At 46.4% G+C, this 23253-nt stretch overlaps 1 protein-coding gene across 4 annotated transcripts; it reads left to right on the forward strand.

Moving 5' to 3' along the window:
- The first annotated feature begins 351 nt into the window (after positions 1 to 351).
- LOC128343563 (RING finger protein 39-like) lies at positions 352 to 22225 on the forward strand. Of its 4 annotated transcripts, none has more exons than XM_053292831.1 (4): positions 352 to 2104; positions 6642 to 6711; positions 18257 to 18282; positions 20492 to 22225. In XM_053292831.1, the coding sequence occupies exons 1-4, from the start codon at positions 1754 to 1756 to the stop codon at positions 20531 to 20533; spliced, it is 489 nt and encodes a 162-aa protein (XP_053148806.1). In that variant the 5' UTR covers positions 352 to 1753; the 3' UTR covers positions 20534 to 22225. The 4 variants fall into 4 exon arrangements, with proteins under 4 accessions (XP_053148806.1, XP_053148808.1, XP_053148810.1 ...); XM_053292833.1 differs by having other exon boundaries at positions 18260 to 18282; XM_053292835.1 differs by lacking the exon at positions 6642 to 6711 and having other exon boundaries at positions 18260 to 18282.
- Positions 22226 to 23253: the final 1028 nt, after the last annotated feature.

The following is a 23253-nucleotide window of genomic DNA, read 5'->3' on the forward strand; positions in this document are numbered from 1 at the left end:
GCTTCAGCCCGTGGCAGTCGGACGGAGGATAAGCATAATTTGCAAAGTGGAAGTGAGGAGCTCGCGAACAGAGCTCCTCTCTGTGCTAATCTGCTGCCCATACTGTTGAAATGGATGCAAAGGATGCCTATTGCTTCCTTTATGTCCATAGTGGCAGTCTGGGCAGTGGCTTTGCCGAGAGAGGAGCTCTTTTCGCGAGCTCCTCTAATTTGCTTTTACTTCGCCCTGGTTCGGGTAAGGAGGTCTCGGGCAGCTGGGGGGGGCGGGGGGGCGGTTGGCGGCGACGGCCGCAGAGGCAATATTTTGGGCCATTTTGGCCTTTATTCGTGTGGGGGGGAGCGGGGAAGGCGGGATCGGCCACCTGGGAGGGCGGGTGGATGGTTGGCGGCGGCCGCGGAGGCAATATTTGGGCCATTTAGGCCTTTATTCATGTGGGGGGGAGCGGGGAAGGCGGATTCGGCCACCTGGGAGGGCAGTTGGCGGCGGCCGTCGCAGCGGGAAACATTTGGGGCACTTTTGTCCATTTGGCCAACATGGCCGCCCATCTCTGGGCGGCCGTGTCTTTTTGGGCCAATCTGGGCATGCGCTCTGCGCATGCCCAGAACGGCCCAAAAAGACAAGGGGAGCACGGACGCACACTTAAGGCTTTTATGGTATAGGATACTTGTATGTACCCCAAAGGAAGAGGAACTCCCTCCCCCTTCCTAACATCAGAGAATCTGGAGGGGAACTTATTCTTGGATTCAGGCAACTCGGGTATTATTTCTTACATTGCCATACATGACACCTTTTTTTTCCTTCCTTCCTTCCTCTTTGTAAACCACTTGGGGCACTTTTGTTGGAAAGCGATATATAAATATTCGTAGTAGCAGTAGCAGCAGCAGCAGCAGCAGTAGTAGTAGGCAAGCACTAACATAGATAGAAGTTAAGAGGCTAAGCCAGGTCTGCGCAGCGTAAGACCCAGGGGCCAGATCTGGCCCTCGGGGACTTTTTTTGCTGGCCCGCAGGTAGAAATATCCTGCAGCAGCAGCAGTGGTGAGTCGCTCTTGGCCTTTCCTGCTGAGCAGCAGCTGTGACTTAATGCAGTTGGCTGCTTGAGACTCTTGCCCTGGGTTAGAGCCCACTGACACCATTTCAGCCCTCTCTTTCCTCTTGCTTTCCCCCCGACTCTGATCCTTTGCCCCCCCCTCACTTTCATTAACATTTTTTATAATAAATTTTAATATAGTAATTAATGTGCTGTGAAAATTGGCCCTGCCCGCCCCCCCCAAGTCAAGGGTGGTTCCGGCCCACCGGGGCATTTGAGTTGTGCCCCTCTCCGGCCTAGGCCCTGGTGCTCCCTGACTGCGCTCATGGGTTTCATTTCTGCCTCCCGCACCCCCCACTTCACAATTCCCAAGGCAGAGCTCCAAAGCTGAAGGGGCAGAGTGAAGGTGGGAATCCTCAGCACTGGGGAGGAAACCCCATTTCTGGCCCTGGGCCCTCCTCTCTCTGGGCCTCAGAGCTGCAGCCTGTCAGGTGACAGCATCTTCCCAAGAACAAAACAAACCCGTCTTCCACCCGGGAGGCAGTTCCTGCCATATTTCGGTGCAGACAGCCAAGTTGAGAGTGGAAGAACTGGCTCATTGTGCAAGAGTTGTTTACCTGGAAGAGGAAGAATGCTCCTCCCCAGCCCTCCCTTCTCCCCCGCCCCTTTGATATAAACGGCAGTACTTAGCAAGCATCCAGCCACAAAAGGCAGCAGACACACACCATGGAAGGCAAAGGGCTCGTGGCTGAGCTGCGGAGAGCTGCTATCTGCCCTGCCTGCAGGGGTCACTTTAAAGATCCGGTGATCTTGGACTGCGATCACAGCTACTGCCGGGCTTGTATTACCCGCTACTGGGAGGAGGCGGCTGCAGCTAGGAAGGGCCAGAGTGTGTTCTCTTGTCCCCAGTGCAAGACAGTCTTTGAGAGGAAGAACCTCCGGACCAATGTCAAGCTGGCCGTGGAGGTCAAGATCACGCAACACCTCAATGCCAAGACAGCCCAGGTGCCCCTTACCACCAAGTCCAGGAGGCGCCGCGGAGGGTGGACTCCCGTTACCAAGATCTCGGAGGAAAAGGTACGGGAGGGGGTGAGCTTGAGTTGGGGCTCATCCAGTGCATAGATCAACCCCAGAATTTACCAAAAAAGGTGCAGTAATGACAAAGGAAATGTTGCCCTTGAGCATGTACAAAGTTTCGCTCTCTCTTTCTCACCACTGAGTAACCAGAACCAGCCTCTAAATATCTGAAAGTAGGAGAAGGGTCTTTGACTTGGAAGGTGTGATTTCCACCAAAACTTATTCCCTGTCATTTTAGAAGTGGGGGCAGTGCAACCTTTTGTTCCAAAATTGAGATAGATTTGGTAGAATTCAAGATCCAGGATACGTCCTGTGCATTTTTATTTTTATTTTTATTTTTGTCATGGCAGTCTACTTGTGTATCCACATCTAACCATTATTTGAAATCTAACCTTCTATTGAGTGTTAAATGTATACAGCAAAAACTTAGGGGGGAAATGTAAGTGTTCCTATGTTGCCATCTTCCCCCCACCCTGCATATAGCTGCTGCATGTCACGCAGCAATTCAATAGGTAAAGCTCCTCCCCGCAGTACATCCCACCCAGTATGTCCCCCCACCCCACCCCCTTACTGGAATGTGTTGATGGAGAAAACAGCTCGTGCTAATTTTCTGCCTGTTGTGCAGCAACTAAAGGCTGCAGAGGAGCTCTTCCAGAAAAAAGGAAGGATTCCTAAAGACAACATACACAAATGCTTTCCTCTCACTAGTACCATAAATATGGCTGTTAATTCAAGATCAGAGGCATACTAGGTACTACCATCAGGGCTGTCCTTAGAGAGCCATGCCGGGGTGCGGGGCCCAGGGCAAATCAGCCAGTGCTGAGCCCCCTACCAGTTAACTCTAATGGGGGTTAAAAGAGTGGGGCCTGGGTGTTCGCCCTGCTTGCCATGCCCTAAGGACAGCCCTGACTACCATCAAGAGCTGCTCTCCTTTTATGTGTCAAATGATGCAAAAACTCAGCTTAAGCGTATGGATCCAAGGTGGAAGATATCTAATCAATCACTCACTCAGCTCCTCCAAACTAGGTAGCTGCATGCACGTGGTACTGAGTTGCATTGAGCCAGCGTGGTGTAGTGGTTAGAGTGCTGGACTAGGACCGGGGAGACCCGAGTTTGAATCCCCATTCAGCCATGAGACTTACTGGGTGACTCTGGGCCAGTCACTTCTCTCTCAGCCTAACCTACTTCACAGGGTTGTTGTGAAAGAGAAACTCAAGTATGTAGTACACCGCTCTGGGCTCCTTGGAGGAAGAGTGGGATATAAATGTAATAATAATAATAATAATAATAATAATTGCTGCAGTTCCTTCCAGAGCAGCCGTTGGAGCAGGCACTCTGCAGGTTTAGGCACCCACAGCAAAATAGCTGCCTCGCTAAGAATATGCGGGGTAGGGGGGAATAGGTCCACGAAGAACCATCTTTTTGCTATTCCTACTTGCCCCATTTATGTCCTGCTCTTCCTCCAACGAGCTCAGCTCAAGACGGTGTGCCCAGGCTACCCCGCCTTATTATTGTCACAACTACCCCGTGAGGTAGGCTAAGCTGAGAGACGGTGACTGGCCCCAGAGATCACCAGCGGTGTACATGGTGCTTTGCGAAGTAAGATAATAAACAGAACAGCAAGGCCCCTGCAGAACTGCCCTGCATACCTCATCTGGGTCTGAGCAGAGCTCCTCTGCCTTTAACATATGTGTGGCAGGCAGGCATTACTTACAGCACAATGTTCCCTGTGGCTACCACACTGTCTGAGTCAGACTGTCCCCTGGCTGACCACATTATACACACACACACATATGCAGAATTACCCCAGATCCAACCCAAACAGCTTGCTTGGTGCACCATCGCAACTTGTGTTAGCACAGACAAAAGTAGTGACTGGGATGGAAGGAAGAGCAGAAAGACAAAGCAGTTATGAACACTACAAATATTATTTATATACCACTTTTCAACCAAAATTCCCAAAGCAGTTTACACAGATAGATTGACAGATAGATTGACAGATAAAATGGCTCCGTCCCCAAAGGGCTCACAATCTAAAGAAGAAACATAAGGCAGACACCAGCAACAGCCACTGGAGGGATGCTGTGTTGGGGGTGGATGGGGCCAGTTGCTCTCCCCCTGCTAAACATCAGAGAATGACCACTTTGAAAGGTTCTTCTTGCTCAGTTAGCAGAGGTAAGATAAACAAGTTTTGGGTTTTGGTTTTAAACTGAAGCTATTCCTATGCCTGTAGCTGCAGCCTGGCACACAGAACATTTGGCACAGAAAACTCCCCGCACTCCACATCTCTTATCTGGCTTACAGGAGAAACGTCTTCCCTTGGGGACTCTCTGTGAGTCAGGCTCCCTGCTTAGCTACGAAGCTTGCTGGGACTGTCAACCACTCACAGTCTAAGCTGTCTCTTAAGGTTGTTGTGCAGATCTTTTTGAAAAGGAGGGGAGGACTGTTGTGCTACTACCTTAAGGGGAAAGGGGTGAGAAAAAGAGTAAGATAAAAATGAGAGAAGACCTGTTGAAGGCACAGACCTGAGTCATTAAAAAGAGAAGAAGGTGGGAATAAGCTAAAGTTAGTTTAGCTACATAAGTGGATGACTATAAAAGTGGCTGGGGGGAATGGAAGAGCTGCAGCTCAGCAGTAGAGCCTTTGCTTTGTATGTAGATGATCCCAGGTTCAATCCTTGACAGGAGGGCAGGGCTGGGAGAGGAGAACAGTCTCTGTCTGAGATTCTGTGCTGCTAGTCAGTAGAGATAGTGCTGACCTAGATGGACCAATGGCCTGACTTAGTATAAGGCAGCTTCATGGGTTTTTGTCATGGGCTTCGCTACCACATATCTTTGAATTATCCTCCCCCCTCCTGTCCCTGTGTGGGCGCCAGGAGTCGAAATCAACTTGACAGCACACTTTACCTTTAACGCCCCCTCTCTTCTAGCTATTCTATTTCTATCTATATATTTTTTCTATCTAGTTAGATATTTTTCTATATGCACTGTGCCACTTGCATGGGCAACTTCTAGGGTTGACCACAGAAACTCTCGTCTCTTGGATGTCCTCAGTGTCAGAAAGTGTATGAAAGTTGTCAACTGCTGGTAAAAATCTAGGCAAAGGGCTTCAGCTCTAAACTGAAAAGTACTTCCTGGGGTTGCCAGATGACAAGTAACTAGCCTGTCCTGCTCCTGCACTTGTATCATAGAGATAAATGTGGTCACCTGCTATTAAAGACACAGGAAGTGCAGCCAGAAAAAAGCTGGCAACCTTAGTATTACCTCTGTCACATAATCAGAAAAGAAACAAAGGTGCAAAGGAAATGACTGGCATAGGCACTTATAGAGCAGGGGTCTCAAATAATGTTCAGAACAGACTTTGGATTAGAATTACAGTTACCAACTGACCAGGAAGAAGATGCCTGGCCTGCTCCTAGGCTTTTAATATAGTAACTTGATCTGCAATGAATCTGTTCATAATATGGAAATAAGCATTATCACCTGCTAATGTCTGCAAAGCAACCTGTTTTGTTAAAGGTGCAGGGGTTGACAAAAGAGTTGGCAACCTAATTAGAATTGTTATTAAAAGATGAGGGAGGAAACTTATTACTGTGCAGAACAGCAGTGAGAAACATAAAAAACTGTCAGAACAATATGGGAGACAGTATAGGGAAACCCTGCCCCAATCTGACATTTATCTCTAGGATGGTTGTTGAAGAGTCCATAAGCATATGGGAGTGTCTGGCAATTTGTACCCGTGTGTTTGTGGCGCCTGTCCCCCTAACACATTTTCAGTGTATATGTGAAGTTTGCTGTTATGACATACTATCCTGGCGTAACTGATCTATTTGCATTGGTAATAAATTTGGTTTGACTGCAAACTCAGATTGGGCTTGCAAGATCCTACCTTCTGGTTTTCTACTTTGAATTTTTGTTTTCCTGGAGCAGAGTCCTGGCAGTTTGAAAACTTGCATATTCTTGTCAAAAGAAGATAATCCAATAAGATATGGCCTGTCTTGATGTGCTTACTAAAAACAGAACATGGCAAATAAGAATAATAGATTTGAACTGCGTAACAGTCAGTAACCCCGCTGAGTTCTGATGAAAGAATCCTGTGCTGTGGATATTTCCTTAATCTGATCCACCTTTCCCAATCACCCCAGGCATAATTTATCTCGTCCATCCACAAATCCTTATCCTTCTGTTGCTTCACCTTCTCCCACTTACCTGGGAGGTGGAGGAGAGTGGAGACCAGAAGAGACTGCCTTGCAGTTCTAGATAGACAAGATACAAATGAGATACTGGAGGGGGAAGAGCTGATGTGAGCGATACTAACATTGAGCTGCCTTCTGTGACTAAGTGGTGAAGGCAGAGAGAGGAAGAAACCTAAGCAAGCATTCCCACATGGTCTTGTTTCTTAACCACATTGCTTTCATGGTGTAGTGGTTAGAGGGTTGGACTAGGATTGGGAGACCCAAGTTCAAATCCTAATTCAGCCATGAAACTCACTTTGGGCCTTTCATGTACAGTATCTCTCACCCTAACCTACCTCACAGGGTTGTTGTGAAGATCAGCATAACAATGTACACTCTTCTGGGCTCCTTGGAGGAAGAGCAGGATGTACATGTAAGTAAATAAATAAAAATACATATTTTACGGTACAAGAAGGGCTGGCTCCAAGTTCTTGTAGGCTGGTGGGCAGATCTGCTGGATATGAGTGGACCCCTTCCCCTTTTTTTAAAGCCACATTCTGGCTTACGGCCCATTTGACCCATGAGTATACCCCTTAGGTTCTGGCAACCTTGCTGTGGACTATTGGTTAGAATGTGGGACAGACTGGGAAGACCCAGGTTCAAATCCTCACTCAACCATGTCACTGTGTGTGACCTGGCTAGTCACCAACTCTCAGCCTCACTTGCCTCACAGGGTTGTTGTGAGGATAAACAATGGGAACTGGTGTTCTGAGCAACCTGGAGGAAGGATGGAATAAAAATTAATGTAATAATCATGGTTTATTGGCCCCTCTTTGAAGTGGATATTTGCTACAATTAGCCTCTTCATTGGGGAGTTTTTTAGCAGAAAAATGATGCAGGGAGGAAGTGTCAACTCTCCGCATGATGTGGCCCTAAACTGGATTGGGCACCCCATGGCTGGCTTTTTGTCTTCACTAAAAACATGCTCTTCTGGTCCAGTTCCTGTGTTAAGCCTGTCGATTAATGATGGGCTTTACGTAGTGTGCAGTTGGGCCTGCTTCAGGTTTTTAGGTCTCCTCTGCCAATTACTTGTTGCCTGGCTTTGACTATATAACTTAAGTTTCCTTCCCCTCTCATGCCCTTGAAGGAAATTACAGTTTTAGGGCCCAGTCTTGGGATCAGTTTACGGAATCACTATATCACAGTGAGATGCAAGTTAGTGAGCCAGTGATCCGGAGCCCTGGGCACACATGGGGCATCACAAACCTTCCAAGAGTGGGTTGAGTTTTGGTGTGATGGTGGCACAGGATGGGAGAACGGCACAGTGTTCCCCAGACATGGTGTGTCTAAGCCTTAGGCACATGGTGGAGCAGTCACACACCTGCTTGGCCATGAATATGACCCTCAATTCATTGTGGGGAGGGGATATTGGACTATAACTCCCATCACCAAAGGCCATTATGGCAGGGGATAAATGGAGCTGTAGTCCAACAACATCTGGAACCCCAGGGTTGAGAACTCCTGTCTTGGGCACATGGTGGAGCAATTGGACCCCTGCTTGGCCATGGATTTGGTGCTCAGTTCACGGTCGGTGGGGGGGAGTACTACAACTCCCATAATCAAAGGCCATTGTGGCGGAAGATGATGGGAGTTTTAGTCCAACCCAAAGCTGAGAACCCCTGACTAAGACGCACGGTGGATCAATCAGACACCTGCTTTGCCATGGATTCAGTGCTCAGTTCACTGGGAGGAGGGTGGGGAGATTTAAGTGGAGGTGGAGTAAGAATCACATTAAGGTTCAAATATCCTCTTAAATCTATTAAGTTTAACATATAAAAGAAGGGTGTATTTTAAGAGCACATGCTGAGGGTACTTTTTACGACATCTATAGCAATGTTTATACCTCTTGGTTGCAGCTAAGAGATGTATGCCTTCTTGGCCTGCATACCTAGAACATTGGCCCATGTAATTATTTTTAGTAAGCTACTCAGGTGCGTAGAGCCAATAAAATGGCCAAAGAAGCAGGGTTGCTGAGGCCACCATAATCACCTCTGGTCTGAAATACGGGCTGTGTGTGTAGATGCGCCCCCTTGCTCACCAGTTGTCTAGTAAAGTAAAGTGTGCCGTGGAGTCGGTGTCGACTCCTGGTGCCTACAGAGCCTTGTGGTTTTCTTTGGTAGAATACAGGAGGGGTTTACCATTGCCTCCTCCCACGCAGTATGAGATGATGCCTTTCAGCATCTTTCCTATATCACTGTTGCCTGATATAGGTGTTTCCCATAGCTGGGAAACATACCAGTGGGGACTTGAACCAGCAACAACTGGCTTGGTAGTCAAGTAGCCTCCTTTAAAAGGCTGTGTTAATTGGCACTAGTTATACGGCTGCAGAGCACCAAGACCAGCACCAGAGACAGCAGTCCCAGGGCCAGCCTGCTCACAGCACATACGAGGTCTTTGGCCCAGTCTCTGGTAAGACTGTGATACAGATTGTGTGCCAAAGTCATGAAAGGGGCCACAAATACAATTTTTAAAAGCCTGTATTCAAAACTTGAACGAATGGAAAGGCCATTTGAGCAAATGGAAATGGCCCCTCATTGGGGCCTGCCACAACCCCAGTGAAAAATTATCTAAGCCAAGGCTACTAACACACTACAAGCTTTTTGAAACACTTTCCAGCCCTGCAAGAAACTGGGCACACCAATGATTCCAGGCGTTACCAGATGCAAAGAAAGTCAACCATGCTCCCCTTTAATAGTTCAGCAGGAGGGGAAGTTTGAGCAAGGGCTGCCTGCACAGAGTTGGGCTTAGCCAGGCCATCATCCAGGATGCCTGCCAGAAGGGAACATGGAGCTGAGCTTGGTGGCTTGCCAGTTGAGTGTGCCATCTGCAGTGAGAGGGGGAGGTGGCGGCAGTGGGGTGGGGAGCAGAATTTAGAAAAAGCATCCTCTGCCTAATCTCTCTCTCTCTCTCTCTCTCTGAGAGAGAGAAAAAACAAAGCTGCAGTCGGGCCTGGGAGACTTCAGTGGGATTCCAGAACTGAAGCCAGAGAGCTCTGGCAGCAAGCAAGGCAGTCAGTTACGGAGAGAGGTAGCACTGGGCCCTTTTCATAGGGCATTGCTGGGAAAGCCTGGGAACAGCAGGCCTTTAACACTGCTAGGTTCTGCAAATCTGCACAGGCCATACAACTTGGCAACACTGATAAAATAACCATGGGTGGGCATTCCTTGCCTAGATGATAGTTCTCTTAAAACTGGTCCTGCCTGCCAAAAGGTGGTGGTGGTGGTAGAAATATTTAAAAAGCTCCTGCTTCTCCACAACTATTAAAGGTGTGGGCGCGTTGTTGCCCCCAGTTGCATCTGGTCACCTTATTTCATTCAACCGCTCCTCCACTCTTTGGTCACAGAGTCTTACTGATGCCATGGTGGAGCTCTGACCCTTGGCAACAGGGAGAGGAAAGACAGAAGAACATAAAGATAAAAGGAGAATGCACACAATGGAGAAGAGAGAAAGTGCAGAGGAGGAACATGGTGAAAAATGAGGCTTGCAGAATGACAGAGCTGTGGGAGGATGTTGCTGGGCTGAAGGGATGATCTAGATAATATCTCCGACCAGGCTAATTTCTTAGTCAGGTTAAGCCTGTCCAGAAGTGTTTTGCAGATTTAATGATCATCACGTGCTTAGGGCAGGATGCACTTTGAAAAAGACATCATCATACAAAGAGAGGTTGAAGAGCCTTGGGTTATTTCTTGGCAGAGGAGACACGGTCAGAGTATATTTGTAAAAAATCATGAATGGCAGTGAAGGTCTGGCTGATGGATTATAGCATGGGATTTGGGACTTGAATAATGCATGAATGAACAGATGGTCTGCCTGCCTGCCTGCCCCCTGAAATAAGAGGACCATTGATGAAACAGAAAGGTGGAAACACTGACATAAGATAAAATGTGCAGAAGAACTGTGAGAGCTGATGTGGCAGCTCAAGATCTCTGTGTGCCTGAGTCAGCACTCCAGATGTGCTCCCCTTACCTGCACCCTCCCCCTCTGTCCCTTTTTAAAAGTGTTTGTGTGTGGGGGGGGGACTTCCTGCCTCTCCAGTGCCCCAATAATCTGATGCCTGAGGCAACTGCCCCACCTTGCCTCATGAAAAGGCTGCCATGGCTGGTATAGAGCAGTAGCCAAGAGACTAAGCTATTAATCGGGATTTCCTTGGTTTGAATCTCTCCTTTGCTATGAATTCACTAGGAGGTCTTAGGCAAGCTACTCCCTTTCAGACTTAGTTGCAATAAGGAGATAATATTATTCACTCTATGGGGTTGTTGTAAGGAAAGTGCTATAAAAATGCTTAGTATTTTTATTACTACTCAGGGAAACCTTACAAATAATGCAGAAAACACCATTTTTGTGCTTCCCATTTTCCCTGCAACCACCCGACAGATTAGAAGAGGTGATGTCCCCATGAAGAAAGCCTAGATGCTTGACTTTTCGGTAGTAGTACTAATGTGCCTGCTCAGGATTGTGCCCATTCACAGTTGATCAAAATAGTGCATCTTGCATAACACACGAATACAAATCTAACTTCCAGCCAGGCTCTTGAATTAATTTTAAATGGTATATGTTGTACTAGTGACTCATGTTACCGTCATTTACAATTGCCTCAAGAGAGGCTATTCTTAATTCAACTGTCAAAACACAGTCAGGCCTGGATTTTTCAAAAAGGGTAGGCATGTGTAGAAGAGAACTGTGCATGCAGCCAGAGCATTATTTGATGTTTTCACTGAAGCAGTATCCACTGCCAAAGAGGCAAGCAGCTCTTAAAAGTGAATGGCAGCTTCTCTCTTTGGCAGTGGAATGTGTTGCAGTTATGCAAGTAAACATCTGGATATGCACAGTTGTCTTGCACAGTTGTCTTGCACAGAAATGGGTGTTTCTTCTTTGGATCACCACTTTGATCCACATTCCTACCCCCATGTGAATATTAGTCATCAGCATGCAGTTGCTTTTGCATTGTTCACTTTAAGCTAGTTTGTAGTTCATGTGTTTCATTGATGTTTCTAAAGCCATGTTACCAGCCACAAGGATAAGCAAGATGATTTCTGGCCAGGGCTGAGCTGCCAGTTCAAAGCAAATGTCTTTCACTACATAATAATATATGATAATTAAACATAAAGAAGGTAAGATATTATAAGTTACAGGCAGAACAGCAATGGCTAATTTCAATGTATCTTTTAGGAATTATTTGTGATGCCCATGCATGTTGACCAGATGAAGAGAAAGAAAGTTGTCATTTCTCATGCCAAACTGCACCTGCCAGTAGCCATTTTTCCTCTTCACATGAGCAACAGATTGCAACCCATAGATTCCCCATGTACCTTGGACTCTACTGTGAAATTGGGAGATGAGGCATGGTGACTGTTCTCACTTGCTCCCTCCCCATCCCATGATCTGTCTATCTATCTATCTATCTATCTATCTATCTATCTATCTATCTATCTATCTATCATATTTCTATACTGCCCAATATAGACATCTCTAGGCAGTGTACAAAATTAAAAACATAACAAATGTAAAAACAATATTTAAAAAAGTTAAAATTCATAAAACAGATTAAAACAGTTTCAGTAAATAAAAACATTAAAATTAAATTTCGGTTAAAAGCCTAGGAAAACAGGAACATCTTGAGGGTCTTCCTAAAAGCAAGCAGAGAAAGAAGTGTTCTTCTTTCAATGGGGAGTGTATTCCAGAGTCCCAGAGCAGCTACAGAGAAAGCCCAGACCTGAGTTGCCACCAAACAAGCTGGTGGCAACCGTTACCGGACCTCTCCAAATGATCTTAATAGGCAACAGAGTTCATGACAGAGAAAGCATTCCCTAAAGTACCCTGGATCCAAGCCATTGAGGGCTTTGTAGGTAATAACCAGCACTTTGTATTTTGTTTGGAAACATATTGGCAGCCAGTGCAGTTATTTCAGAATCAGTGTTATGTGGTCCCTTCAGACTGACCCAGAGACCAATCTGGCTGCCGCATTCTGTACCAATTGTAGTTTCCAGACTACATACAAAGGCAGCCCCACGTAGAGTACATTACAGGAGTCAAGCCTAGAGATTAAGATATTCCTCTCAGGGGATGGGCTGCTCTGGGAAGAGCATCTGCACGCTTGAATGCAGAACATTCCAAGTTCCCTCTCTGGCATCTCCAGATAGGGCCGAGAGAGACTCCTCCTTACAACCTTGGAGAAGCTGCTGCCAGTCTGTGTAGACAATTCTGAGCTAGAAGGACTAATGGTCTGACTTGGTATAAGGCAACTTCCGATATGCTGTTGTAGTGAACAAGACTCCTTGTGTGTCACACCTCAGCCAAGAGAAAGGGATGAAGGTGGCCACCTTGAGACCCAGATACTGAACATCTTGCTGTACATCACTCAATGAAGGGGTGGGGGGCAGCCACAGCTTCACCTGTGAGTTCCCTCCTGGGTTCTGTTATCTGTCCTGCTCTCACCTGCTGCAGTGAGCAAAATTTCAGGCGTTTCACACCGCAGGTGGGGATAGGGAAGTAGGTGGCAGGAGTTTGGGTTATACTTTCTCTCTGGTTGCAGTGGGAGATAAAAGCCTTATTCACATGTTCACAATGCACATACATATTCACAATGCACATACAATCACAATATATGCACACGCCAATTTCTATCCAGGTACAGCACAGCAGTACACTTCTTATCTGTAGCCTGCATTTCTGGGACTTCTACCCAGATTCACTTTTAAATATGAAAGCAAGTACAGTCATTCACATAAAAATGTGTACATGTACACAGATATCTGAACACACTTGCAACGTCATGTCTGAATCAGACTTTAAATGTAGATGCATCCTCTTTGTACAGGTTGTAAGACAGCAGCCTTTATCAGGGATGGGCAGGTACAATTGCTGTACAATTGAACCAGAGGCCTTTGAGAGGACAAGGCATCTCTCCTGCCACTTAGCTGTGTCCCCCTCTCCCTCTGTTGAGGATGCAATCCAGCTGGGAGTACAGAGATGGAATGTATAACTGATGCATTTGAACACAGACTTCTAGTCTTTCAAACATGAGGAAGTGGCCAGGAAAGACTTCCTCTCATTAGTTGTGTGTGACATCATTGCAAAGCAATCAGAAACTACATCTGATACTCTTGTGACGGGGGGGGGGGGAGGAAGCTGGCACCAAGTCAGCAGTGACCTCATGCTAGCATGTAGCACAAATGAGTCCAATGTTTACAGGGCAGGATCACTGTCATTTGGTTCTAAATTCTATCCATCACCTAATGTACCCTGCTGAGCATCCTAAAGTCTACACTGGCCATGCTAAACCATCATTACTTATAGGAAGTAAAGTAAAGTTTGCCATCAAGTCGATTTCAACTCCCGGTGCCCACAGAGCCCTGTGTAATTACAGTAGGCTGGGGAACCAGGAAGCCAGGACGGGCAGTTTCAGTGTCTAGCACCCGAGGTGGCCAGGTTACAAGCTGGATATTTGTGCTTTTTATTACCAGTGCAGTGGGAAAGGAAGCAGCCCAGACTTCTCTTGCCTGTTCCTTATCCTATCCTTTAGTCTGCCCTCATGGGCACACCTAGGGCTGTGTGGCACACTTAGAGCCTAGCATTCCTATCTCCTGACACTGGCATTGCCGTCTAAATTGCTTGCTAATGTGAGTGACAAGTTAGCCACAGGTCCTTCTTGGCTTCCTCCTCACCCCCTGCCACTCCCTCCACAATTCTATCATTTCTCCCCACTATGGCAAGTATGACTCCAGATGTGTCATATAGCTGGAGCTGAGGAGAGACCATGGCTCAGTGGAAGGGCTTCGAATGCAGAAGGTCCCAGGTTCTAAAGCAGGCCTGCTCAACTTAGCCCCCCCCCAGCTGTTTTTGGACTACAGCTCCCATAATTCCCAGTCACAGTGGCCAATAGCCAGGGATTATGGGAGTTGTAGGCCAACATCTGTAGGAGGGCCGAAGTTGAGCAGCCTTGATCTAGAGGCAGGGCTGGGGAAGCCTCCTGTCTGCAACCCTGGAAAGCCACTCTTAGTATTGTCGGTGTAGACCATGCTAAACTAGAGGGATCGATGGTCTGACTCGGTATAGGCAGCTCCCTATGTGTAGCCAGTGAGGAGTGAGGTTGGCCAACTGGGACCATAGAGGGAAATTATGCTTTTACATGTATATACTGTGCTGTGTCCTGGGAGCCCAGGGCAGTGCAGAACAAACTGAAAACAATAAACTAATCAAAACAACAATTTTAAAATTCCCTAAAAATCAACAAACACAGCTACAGCCAACTAAAAGGAAATCGGAGCAGAGAGACTCATTGTCCAATGGTGCACCAGCCAAAGCTGTGCAAAGGTACTCCTGGCCAGCTGGTTCTCAGGAGCAGTGCCAGATCCAACTACCATCGCCACCACCTTGGACTAACAGCTTCAGCTTGTTAGCCCACATCCAGCCCAACACGTTCCAAACCCCAGCTCAGAACCTCTGCTACCTCCCTGGAATCAGATAACACAGTGAGATAGAATTGGGTGTCAGTTATACATACATTGCTGACACCACCCCAGCCCAAATCTCTGGATGATCTCCCACAGTTTCATTTAGATGTTTTTAAAAAAACAAAGTGTGTGGGGAGGAAGGTCTATTCCTGAGGGACCCCACCGGCCAACAGCCACGGAGTTGAGCACTAATCTCCCAATAACTCCTTCTGGACTTGTCCTCCAAGTAGGACTGGACTAAAGCTAATCCAAAACTGACCCACCCAGCCCAGACTCAGAGAGATGGCCCAGAAGGATGCCATGGTTGATGGAACTGAAAGTTACTGAGAGGACCAGCAGAACTGATGGGGATCCACTCCCTCTGCTTAGTTCCTGGTGTAGATCACCCACCAGGAGCTTTTTCAGACAGTAATTTACCACAATTTTACTTTGGGAGGGTGGGTGTGCATTCACCAATCAGCCAGATTTACCCCCCAAGTCTGAGTGAGATATCAGAGACAACTTCACACATGATTCAGGGTTCCCCCTCCATATTGGAATCTAGCCCAATTCATGTCTGGGGTTTAAAAAAATCCTATTTTCGCATCAGATTATCTGTTATGCCCTGAACTCACAGTAAAGCCTTGCAGTAAACCTGCGGTAAATCCTGCTGTCTGAAAAGCCTCCAGGGCAACGAAGGCAGTTTCAGTCCCATAAGGAGGTCAAAAACCAGATTGAAACAAATCCAGATAATGTGTAGTAGGCAGAATGGGGAGTAGGTAGGATAGCCAACTGACCCAAACTCAGCCTGGCCTGCTCTTGTGCAATCAACAGCAGAATGATCTGCATAAATCAGTCTGTGATGCTTTTCACTGCATGGGGTGAAATATTTTATTTATTTGTTTATTTGTTTATTTGATTGCTTAATTTAATCAATCAATTAATTAATTAATTTCCATTTAATTTCCATGCTCTTACTCGACAGAGCCCAGAGCAATTTACATGGTTATGTTTCTCCTCACAACACTCTTGTGAGGTAGGCTAGTCTGAGAACTCTGGGTGACCCAGAGTCACCCAGTGAGTTTACGTAGCTGAATGGGGATTTGAACTTGGGTCTCCCAGTGACTCCTAGTCCAACATTCCAACCAGGGCACCATGCTGTCCATGCCTGTTGACGCGGTTGCTACAGAGGCCAGTTTCAAAAGCTGCCAGCCACCACAGGAGGAGTCCAATGAAGTTATCTGAATTAAGAGTTCTTGTGCAGGATGTACCAAGGGTACTGGAGGACTGCTGGCAGTGGTGTGATGCTTCCGCCCCAGAGAGCATCATTAACAGAGGCAGGCAGCCTGTAAATTCCTGGAGACTGAGCTGGTGGAAGGTGACCTAATGTGCACAGGATGGCTGGAGCGGGGTGGTAATTGTACAATCTAGCTGGGATGGCACAAGCAGGGGATGTTGCGTAACTGGCTGGAAGGATTTCAGGGGCGCCACCCTCTCCATGACTGATAACTTGCAGGCCAGCAATTAGGTAAGGCGGCCTCAGGCACTGGTATGTTTACATTACTCCACACCTGGAGAGCAGCCAAACACTCCTGGTTCTTGCAAATCAACAGCATGTGGGATCCCAGCTGAGCAAGTGGCATGTGCAGTCATGTGAGGGTGCTACGGTTCCACCTTCGTTTCTGCCGAAATGGCTTTCCCTCCAGCAGGCAGAAATTCAACAGATACAGCCTTCTCCCTCCACAAAGGTGGCTGTGCCAAGAATGGGCTGCAGCTGCTAGATTTCAGTCTGTCATAGAGATGGTATGGTAGTGTCGGGCTCTACCCCAACTTAGGCACCAGTGCTAGAATTATGGCCGAATTCAATAAGAGGACCCTAACCCCTGACTCCCTCCCATTCACCTGAAACCCTGGAGGCCTGTGGCCAGGAAGTACAGACAATACTGAGCTAGATGGTCCAATGGGCTGACCCAGTATAAGAGTGCTGTTTATGCATACCTGCCAACATGTCCCTATTTTCCCATCCACCTGAATGGAAAAATAAGGACATGTTGGCAGGTATGCTTGTGCAACCCTGCAGCAAACAAATATAGCAGTTAGATGAGTGCTTTCAGCAGTGAGTAACAGCAGTGGAGGTACCTCATTCAGTGACGTCTTACACGCATGTCCTTATGTCAGTTGTTTCATTTTCCGCCATGAAACTCACTGGGTGACTTTGGGCCAGTCACACATCTCTCAGCCTAACCTACCTCACAGGGTTGTTGTGAGGATAAACATAACCATGCACTATTACTGAGGGCTTCTTGGAGGGAGAGTGGGATGTAAATGTAAAAATAAACAAACATCCACCTGTGAAACACTGAGGAGTAGGTGTCTGCTTGGGGTTTGGGAAACCTGCTTCCAGTCCGCTGCTGACCTTGGTTAAATCATGACGCTCAGATAGTTTGTAGTAATAACAGCCTTGCCCTTGTCAGGATAACTTGGAAACTGTAATAACATGTCTAGATTAGCATCTCTTGCACCGCTCTGAGTGCCAACTAGTGCAGGGTTTCTTAACCTTGGGCCCCCAGATGTTGCTGGACTACAACTCCCAGAATCCCCAGCCACAATGGACATGGCTGGGGATTCTGGGAGTTGTAGTCCAGCAACATCTGGGGGGGTCCAAGGTTAAGAAACTCTGCTCTAGTGCAAGGCATTCGGCAGCCTTGCCATAGGAAGGCTCTCCAAGGTCAGGATGAGAACAGGTACAGTACTGCCCTCTTTTTACAACATGTCACTATTAGTCTGGGGATGGAAGCTCCCACTGGCACCAGCAGACGCTTCCTTCGCCCTGGCATCCATTGCAGCTTTGGGGGCACCATTTTGATTGTGACCAATGTGGAAAAGTTTGAAATACTCCTCTCCATGTGCTGCCCTTCTGACCCTGATCCCACCACCCTCTTGGTGGGGCTGGGGCTGTAGCTCAATGGTAGAGCATTTGCTTTGCATGCAGAAGGTCCCAGGTCCAATCCCTGGCGTCTTCAGGTAGTGCTGGAAAAGACTCCTGCCTGAAACCTTGGAGAGTTGTTGCTTTCCAAGGTTTCAGTCAGTATTGACAATACTGATTCAATGTAGACAGTACTGAGCTTGATAGACCAATAGTCTGACTCGGTATAAGGCAGCTTCCTATGTTCCTAGAAGCCTCTATTATTTACACTTAAAAAAGAAACACACAGGCCCAAATGACATGTTTGATGTAATGTGACATTTGGCCCTAAATCAGTGGCCATCACTATATTCTGTGGCAGGGAGTTCCATACGTTAATTGTGCATTGTGCAAATGAAGTGGAGTATATTTTGCCTGTGCTGAATCTAATGCCAATCAACACAACTATGAGCAAACTCATTTTCGATTTTCTCTTGCTCTACAAGAATAGACACAGAAACATAATGATCTATACCTATCCACCTAATACCATCTTCCTCTCTCTCCCTTTCTTTCTCCAGCAGGGGATCAGAGAAGCCTGCAGATGGTGAGTCCACTTACCTTCTCCGTTTTGTGAGACTCTCTAACTGATGCTGCCAGGGGCTGAATTTAGAGGCATAGCTTGTGCTTCACCAGTGACATATGTACCACATGTATAAGAGAGATTAGAACTGCTCAACTGTGCTTGTACAATGGTAGTTTAGAGAAGATGTAACAATTCCTTTCTTAGAAAAGGTTAAAAAAGAAAACTGAATGGACATCTGCCAAGGATGGTTCAAGTTTCCGGAAATCCGGAAGCAAAGAATGGTTGCACTAACCTATGAAGTTTCTTCCAACAATATATATACATGGTGTTTTCACACATGAAGCATAAAAAGGGGCTTTTGATTCATTCCGTGCACAAGGTGATTGTAAAACCTACATTGTCCTAACTGCTAATGCACATGATAAAGCCCTGACTTCCTCTTCCAAGTGATGCGAGTGACCTTATATCATCAATTTCCAAACTTCTAATAACTGGGTTAAAAAACAAGAATGAGAGGCACAGGTCACAGCTACTCCCACCCCCAAAGTTTGCCATTTAGAGTGTATAAGGACTGAACTGCTTGTTAAATTAATAATGTGCGTTGCTTCGATGTATATAGTTTTTCTTTATCCAGTAGTAATTAGAGGGATGATTCAGACTTGAGCATGTGGGATGGAGGGCTTTGCCCTTGCTATGATCTGGATCAGGCCCCCTGGACCTGCTATCTCTCCCAAGAGGAAAGCTCCTAGTCCCAATGGGAGTTTTGCCCCTGGGGCCCACAGCAACCATGGAGGGGCGGGGCAGTGGTTAATCCATATCAGAGGCAGCGGTCAAGGGTTAAAACCCCTGCCCTCACCTGTAGTCCGCCTAGAGCCTTTGGAGTAAGGCGGTATACGGAGTAAATCAATGAATGAATGAATAAATAATGAAAAAAATAATAGTCCCAATCCAGATCAGGCCTCATTTTGATAAATAAAATATACTTATCCTGGCATAATGGTGTGCCCTGTCACAAATACTGGAAATCATCACCTTAGAGTTAGAAGGAGATCTTGCTTGGTGCAACAAATTACTACTGCACCCCTGACATGTGGCTCTCCAGGATCTCTTTGAAAACCTCTAGAGGAGGAGAGCCTACCACTTCATGAGGCAGACTGTTCCACAGCTGAACAGCTATTACAGTTAGGAAATCCCTCCTAATTCCTAGGATTTCCTCCTAATTTGTAGATTCTTCCTAATTCTAAGGAAGCAAAGTCATCATCTGCTTCCTTGCCATATCAATTCACTAGTTCTAATCCTGCCCTCAGGACAACAGAGAACAAGTCATAAGAACATAAGAACAGCCCTGCTGGATCAGGCCCAAGGCCCATCTAGTCCAGCATCCTGTTTCACACAGTGGCCTACAGCAGGAGTTGAGGGCATGCCTTCTCTCCTGCTGTTACTCCCCTGCAACTGGTACTCAGAGGCACCCTGCCCTTGAGGCTGGAGGTGGCCCACAGCCCTCCTCCTCCTCCTCCTTCCCCCCCCCCCTCTTTGACAGCCCTTCAGAAGATATTTGAAGATGGCTCTCATATCATTCCGCTGGCTTCTCTTCTTCTTCATGCTAAACATACCCAACTCCTTCACCTGTTCCTCACAGGACCTGGTCTCCAGACCCCTCACTGTCTTTGTTACCCTTCTCTGAGCCTGTTCTAGTCCTTTAAAAGTGGTGCCAAGAACCGGACAAATTGCACAACACAGGCTCAAAGAATTTAAGCTTCACCTGTGAAAACATTCTCTAAGGTAGGCTGGGCAGAAAGGAAATGGGGATCTACTCATTACATTGAGGTGGGTTGCAAGAGTTTCTGACTCCCAATTGTTTACCAATAGCAGCTACGGAAATGCTTCCCCTGCACCACTACATTTGTCAGCTGAAACAAAGAAAGCTTGGATGAAAACCAGGAGTGGATTTCTGTGTGAAAGGACAACTGATCTGTTACTGCAAACCACGTCTTAGGCTTAGAATGTGCTCAGAGGCACCTTGTTCTAAGTGGATGCACATTGTGCAGACCCCTCCCTGCATTGTTTTGCATTCTGGTGGTTTTCAGACTTCGGGCAAAGTAGATTCTGTAAGCCTGGAGTCTGTCCATCTTTCTCTGCTCCAATGTGACACCAGTGAGGAACTGGCATGCAGAAATGCAAATTACCCTCACCTTGATCTTGACCTATATCTTTGTTTCCTTCCCCTTAGTTAAAGTGGCTTGGAAGCCTCCAGTCATCTGTTTTCGCCTGAATCTTCTGGACATTCAACCTGGAGCCCCTCGGAGCAGTATTTCCTGCCTGCCAAACCTTGAAAGAGTCAACATTATCAGGCAAGCAAGTTCTCCGGCTCAAGCTGCAGCATGGAGGCATCTGGATTTTGGGAGGGGGAACTACAAGCTAAGCCAGTAGGCCTGAAGATCTGGACTTGAGGATGCATTTGCAAGAGCTAGAAAGAACCCTATCCAATAGGGCTTAACTTTGTAAAATGAAAAAGAAAAAAAGAGGTGCCAGGGCTTCTCAGAAGCTTTAAGCTGCAGTTACTTCATTGGGCGGGTGGAGACTCCTTACGCTCTGTACATGCCCAGAGTTCCCCTTTATTATTTCTTCATGTCTTCGGTGACTGAACTCTGGCACTGAAAACAGGTTCCGGGGCAGAGCCTGTCGCTAGTGAAAATTAATCAACACCCTCATGACTGATTTGAGCAGATTTGGCTTGCCAAATTGGGAGGACTGGCTGGTTTTGCTTAAGGCCAAGTCTTCAGAACCTTTACATGGCCTCCTGGGAAAATCTCATCTTGCTGCCTCTGGATGCCACACGGTACTGGAGAAGACTTCAATACAAGCCATTGAATGAAGCAGCAGATTTAGCAGCCCAGACACTTGGCCTTTGGAGAGGGATTGTTGATTCTCTAGGATACTACTCTGGGATTGACACAGGGAACTGGATAACCTGATATCTCCTGTTGCCATGGAGTGTTGTTGCAGAAGAGTGTGATTTTGTGTGTAAGCACTGTATGCATATTTTATTTCAGCGTCCACTAGGAGGCAGAAGGGAATTCAAACACAATGGCTCAGCCATCTGAATCTCAATGGCTTTCGCACCTAATTCAGGGAGACGGGATGACTCCCTTACCTCTGCTTCCTGTGCTGCCTGACCCTCCCCTGTTCCATCACTGAAATCTGTCAATCTCTGACCTCTCCCACTATCACACTGTTGTCTGCCTGACATAAGACTGCATGTCCTTTAAGCAAGGACCACATTGCCTCTTAGCACACTGTCAGCATTATGTTAAAAGTTGGGTGGCAGTAGTAGTAATAATAAATTCAGCATGAACTGATGTTTGCTGAATAACATCAAAATGTTTGAGTGTTTAGTGTAGTCATTTCTTAAATGGTGGAACTGTTTGTTTCTAGTTAAGAGCATAGAAACTGGAGAAAAGCTAGGATGGTAAAGAAATGGAGAGGCTCCATTTGTCTCTAATGCAAGCCAGTGTCTAAACTTAAAGCAGGCAACACCTGAGGTGGGAAACAGGAAGTTTCTTTCCCCCTACTTTCCCCATATCCATAAAGAAATCTATCTAATGAACATGTTTTCTTTTCCCAACACCCATTCAGTGTTCCCTGTAACAGAGATTCCCAGATGTTGTTGACTACAGCTCCTATAATCCCTAGCCAAAGGCCATTGATGCTGGGAGTTGTGGTCAACATCTGGGAATTCCTGTTACTTGGAATACTGCACCCATTCCCCCTCCCACAATACTGTGTGCTGTTCACTAGTTTGTACAAATGAGCAGCTTCACAAAGCAATTAACACCAAATTATTTTTGTTTTTATTTTGTGGTACTATATAACAGCTTTGTGTGTGTGTACATGTATTCAGTCCTTAAATTTAAAAAAAGGGTGGTATTGTAAAACCAAGGGCAAATAAAAACTGCCAAGCAAATTGGAGCTTTTTCTTTAAAGGTTGGACTGCTTAAGTGGGACATTCAGTAAAGACTCATGACATGAAGCTAGTTCTAGCGTAATTTCTGATACACAATTCTTCCTCCTATAATTTCCAGGATAATTTAAGCCCTATTCACACATTGTGTGCAATGCACACACAATCTGTGCTCATTGTACATATATGTACACATATACAGTTCTTTACATGTATTCAGCACCAATACAATAGAGCACTTCATATCTGCGTGCTGCATTTCAGGGCCCTGTACCACATTCACTTTTCAAATGAACAGATGTACAGTCATTCACCCCAAAAGAAGTACAGTGTACAGACATCCATATGCACTTACAGCCAAATGTCTAAATAGGCGAATAGGTCTGAAATCTTGATTAGGGCTGTTATCCTTTTCCCAGCAAGCTTCTTGTTTCTTCAATAGCAGCATGGCAGTCAGAAATGTAACCAATGGCTCTAGGAAGTGGGCCAAACCATACATTACAAAGACAGGGTGACCAGGTGGAAAGGAGGACAAGGCTGCACACCATTTAATAGTTGCACAGAAGTATTTATGTTATCATTATTTTTAATTGAAGTAAAAAGGGGGGAACATGTTATATTTAGACAGAAATGAAGCTCTCTGCAGATGTAGCTTTTCCTGACCCTGAAGTACTCAGATATAACAAGCTGCACCCACCAAAACTCCTGCTTCTGAATATCTAAACTATAAGGCTTATCGTGCCCTGCTTATTTTCTGCATGATTTGGACCTATGGAAAGGACAGGATCTCTACCGGGGGAACAAAGCTTGAGAAGCCTACTGGTCATACTAACTAGATAAGGGCATTGGGGAATTGTTTTTAAAAACATTGCTAAAAGGTCAGACTTCAGCAATTTGAAAACAAATTTTAAAAAAACACTCTAGCTTAGAAAACTTGCATTTCTATTCCAGTTAACACAAGGATGGACACTGGTAACTCCGTGATATGGTTTCCACCTATCTGACTGCCCTGCTTCTGTGCCTTAACCCAG

This window comes from Hemicordylus capensis, chromosome 2 (assembly GCF_027244095.1).
Source record: "Hemicordylus capensis ecotype Gifberg chromosome 2, rHemCap1.1.pri, whole genome shotgun sequence".
Lineage (NCBI taxonomy): Eukaryota > Metazoa > Chordata > Lepidosauria > Squamata > Cordylidae > Hemicordylus > Hemicordylus capensis.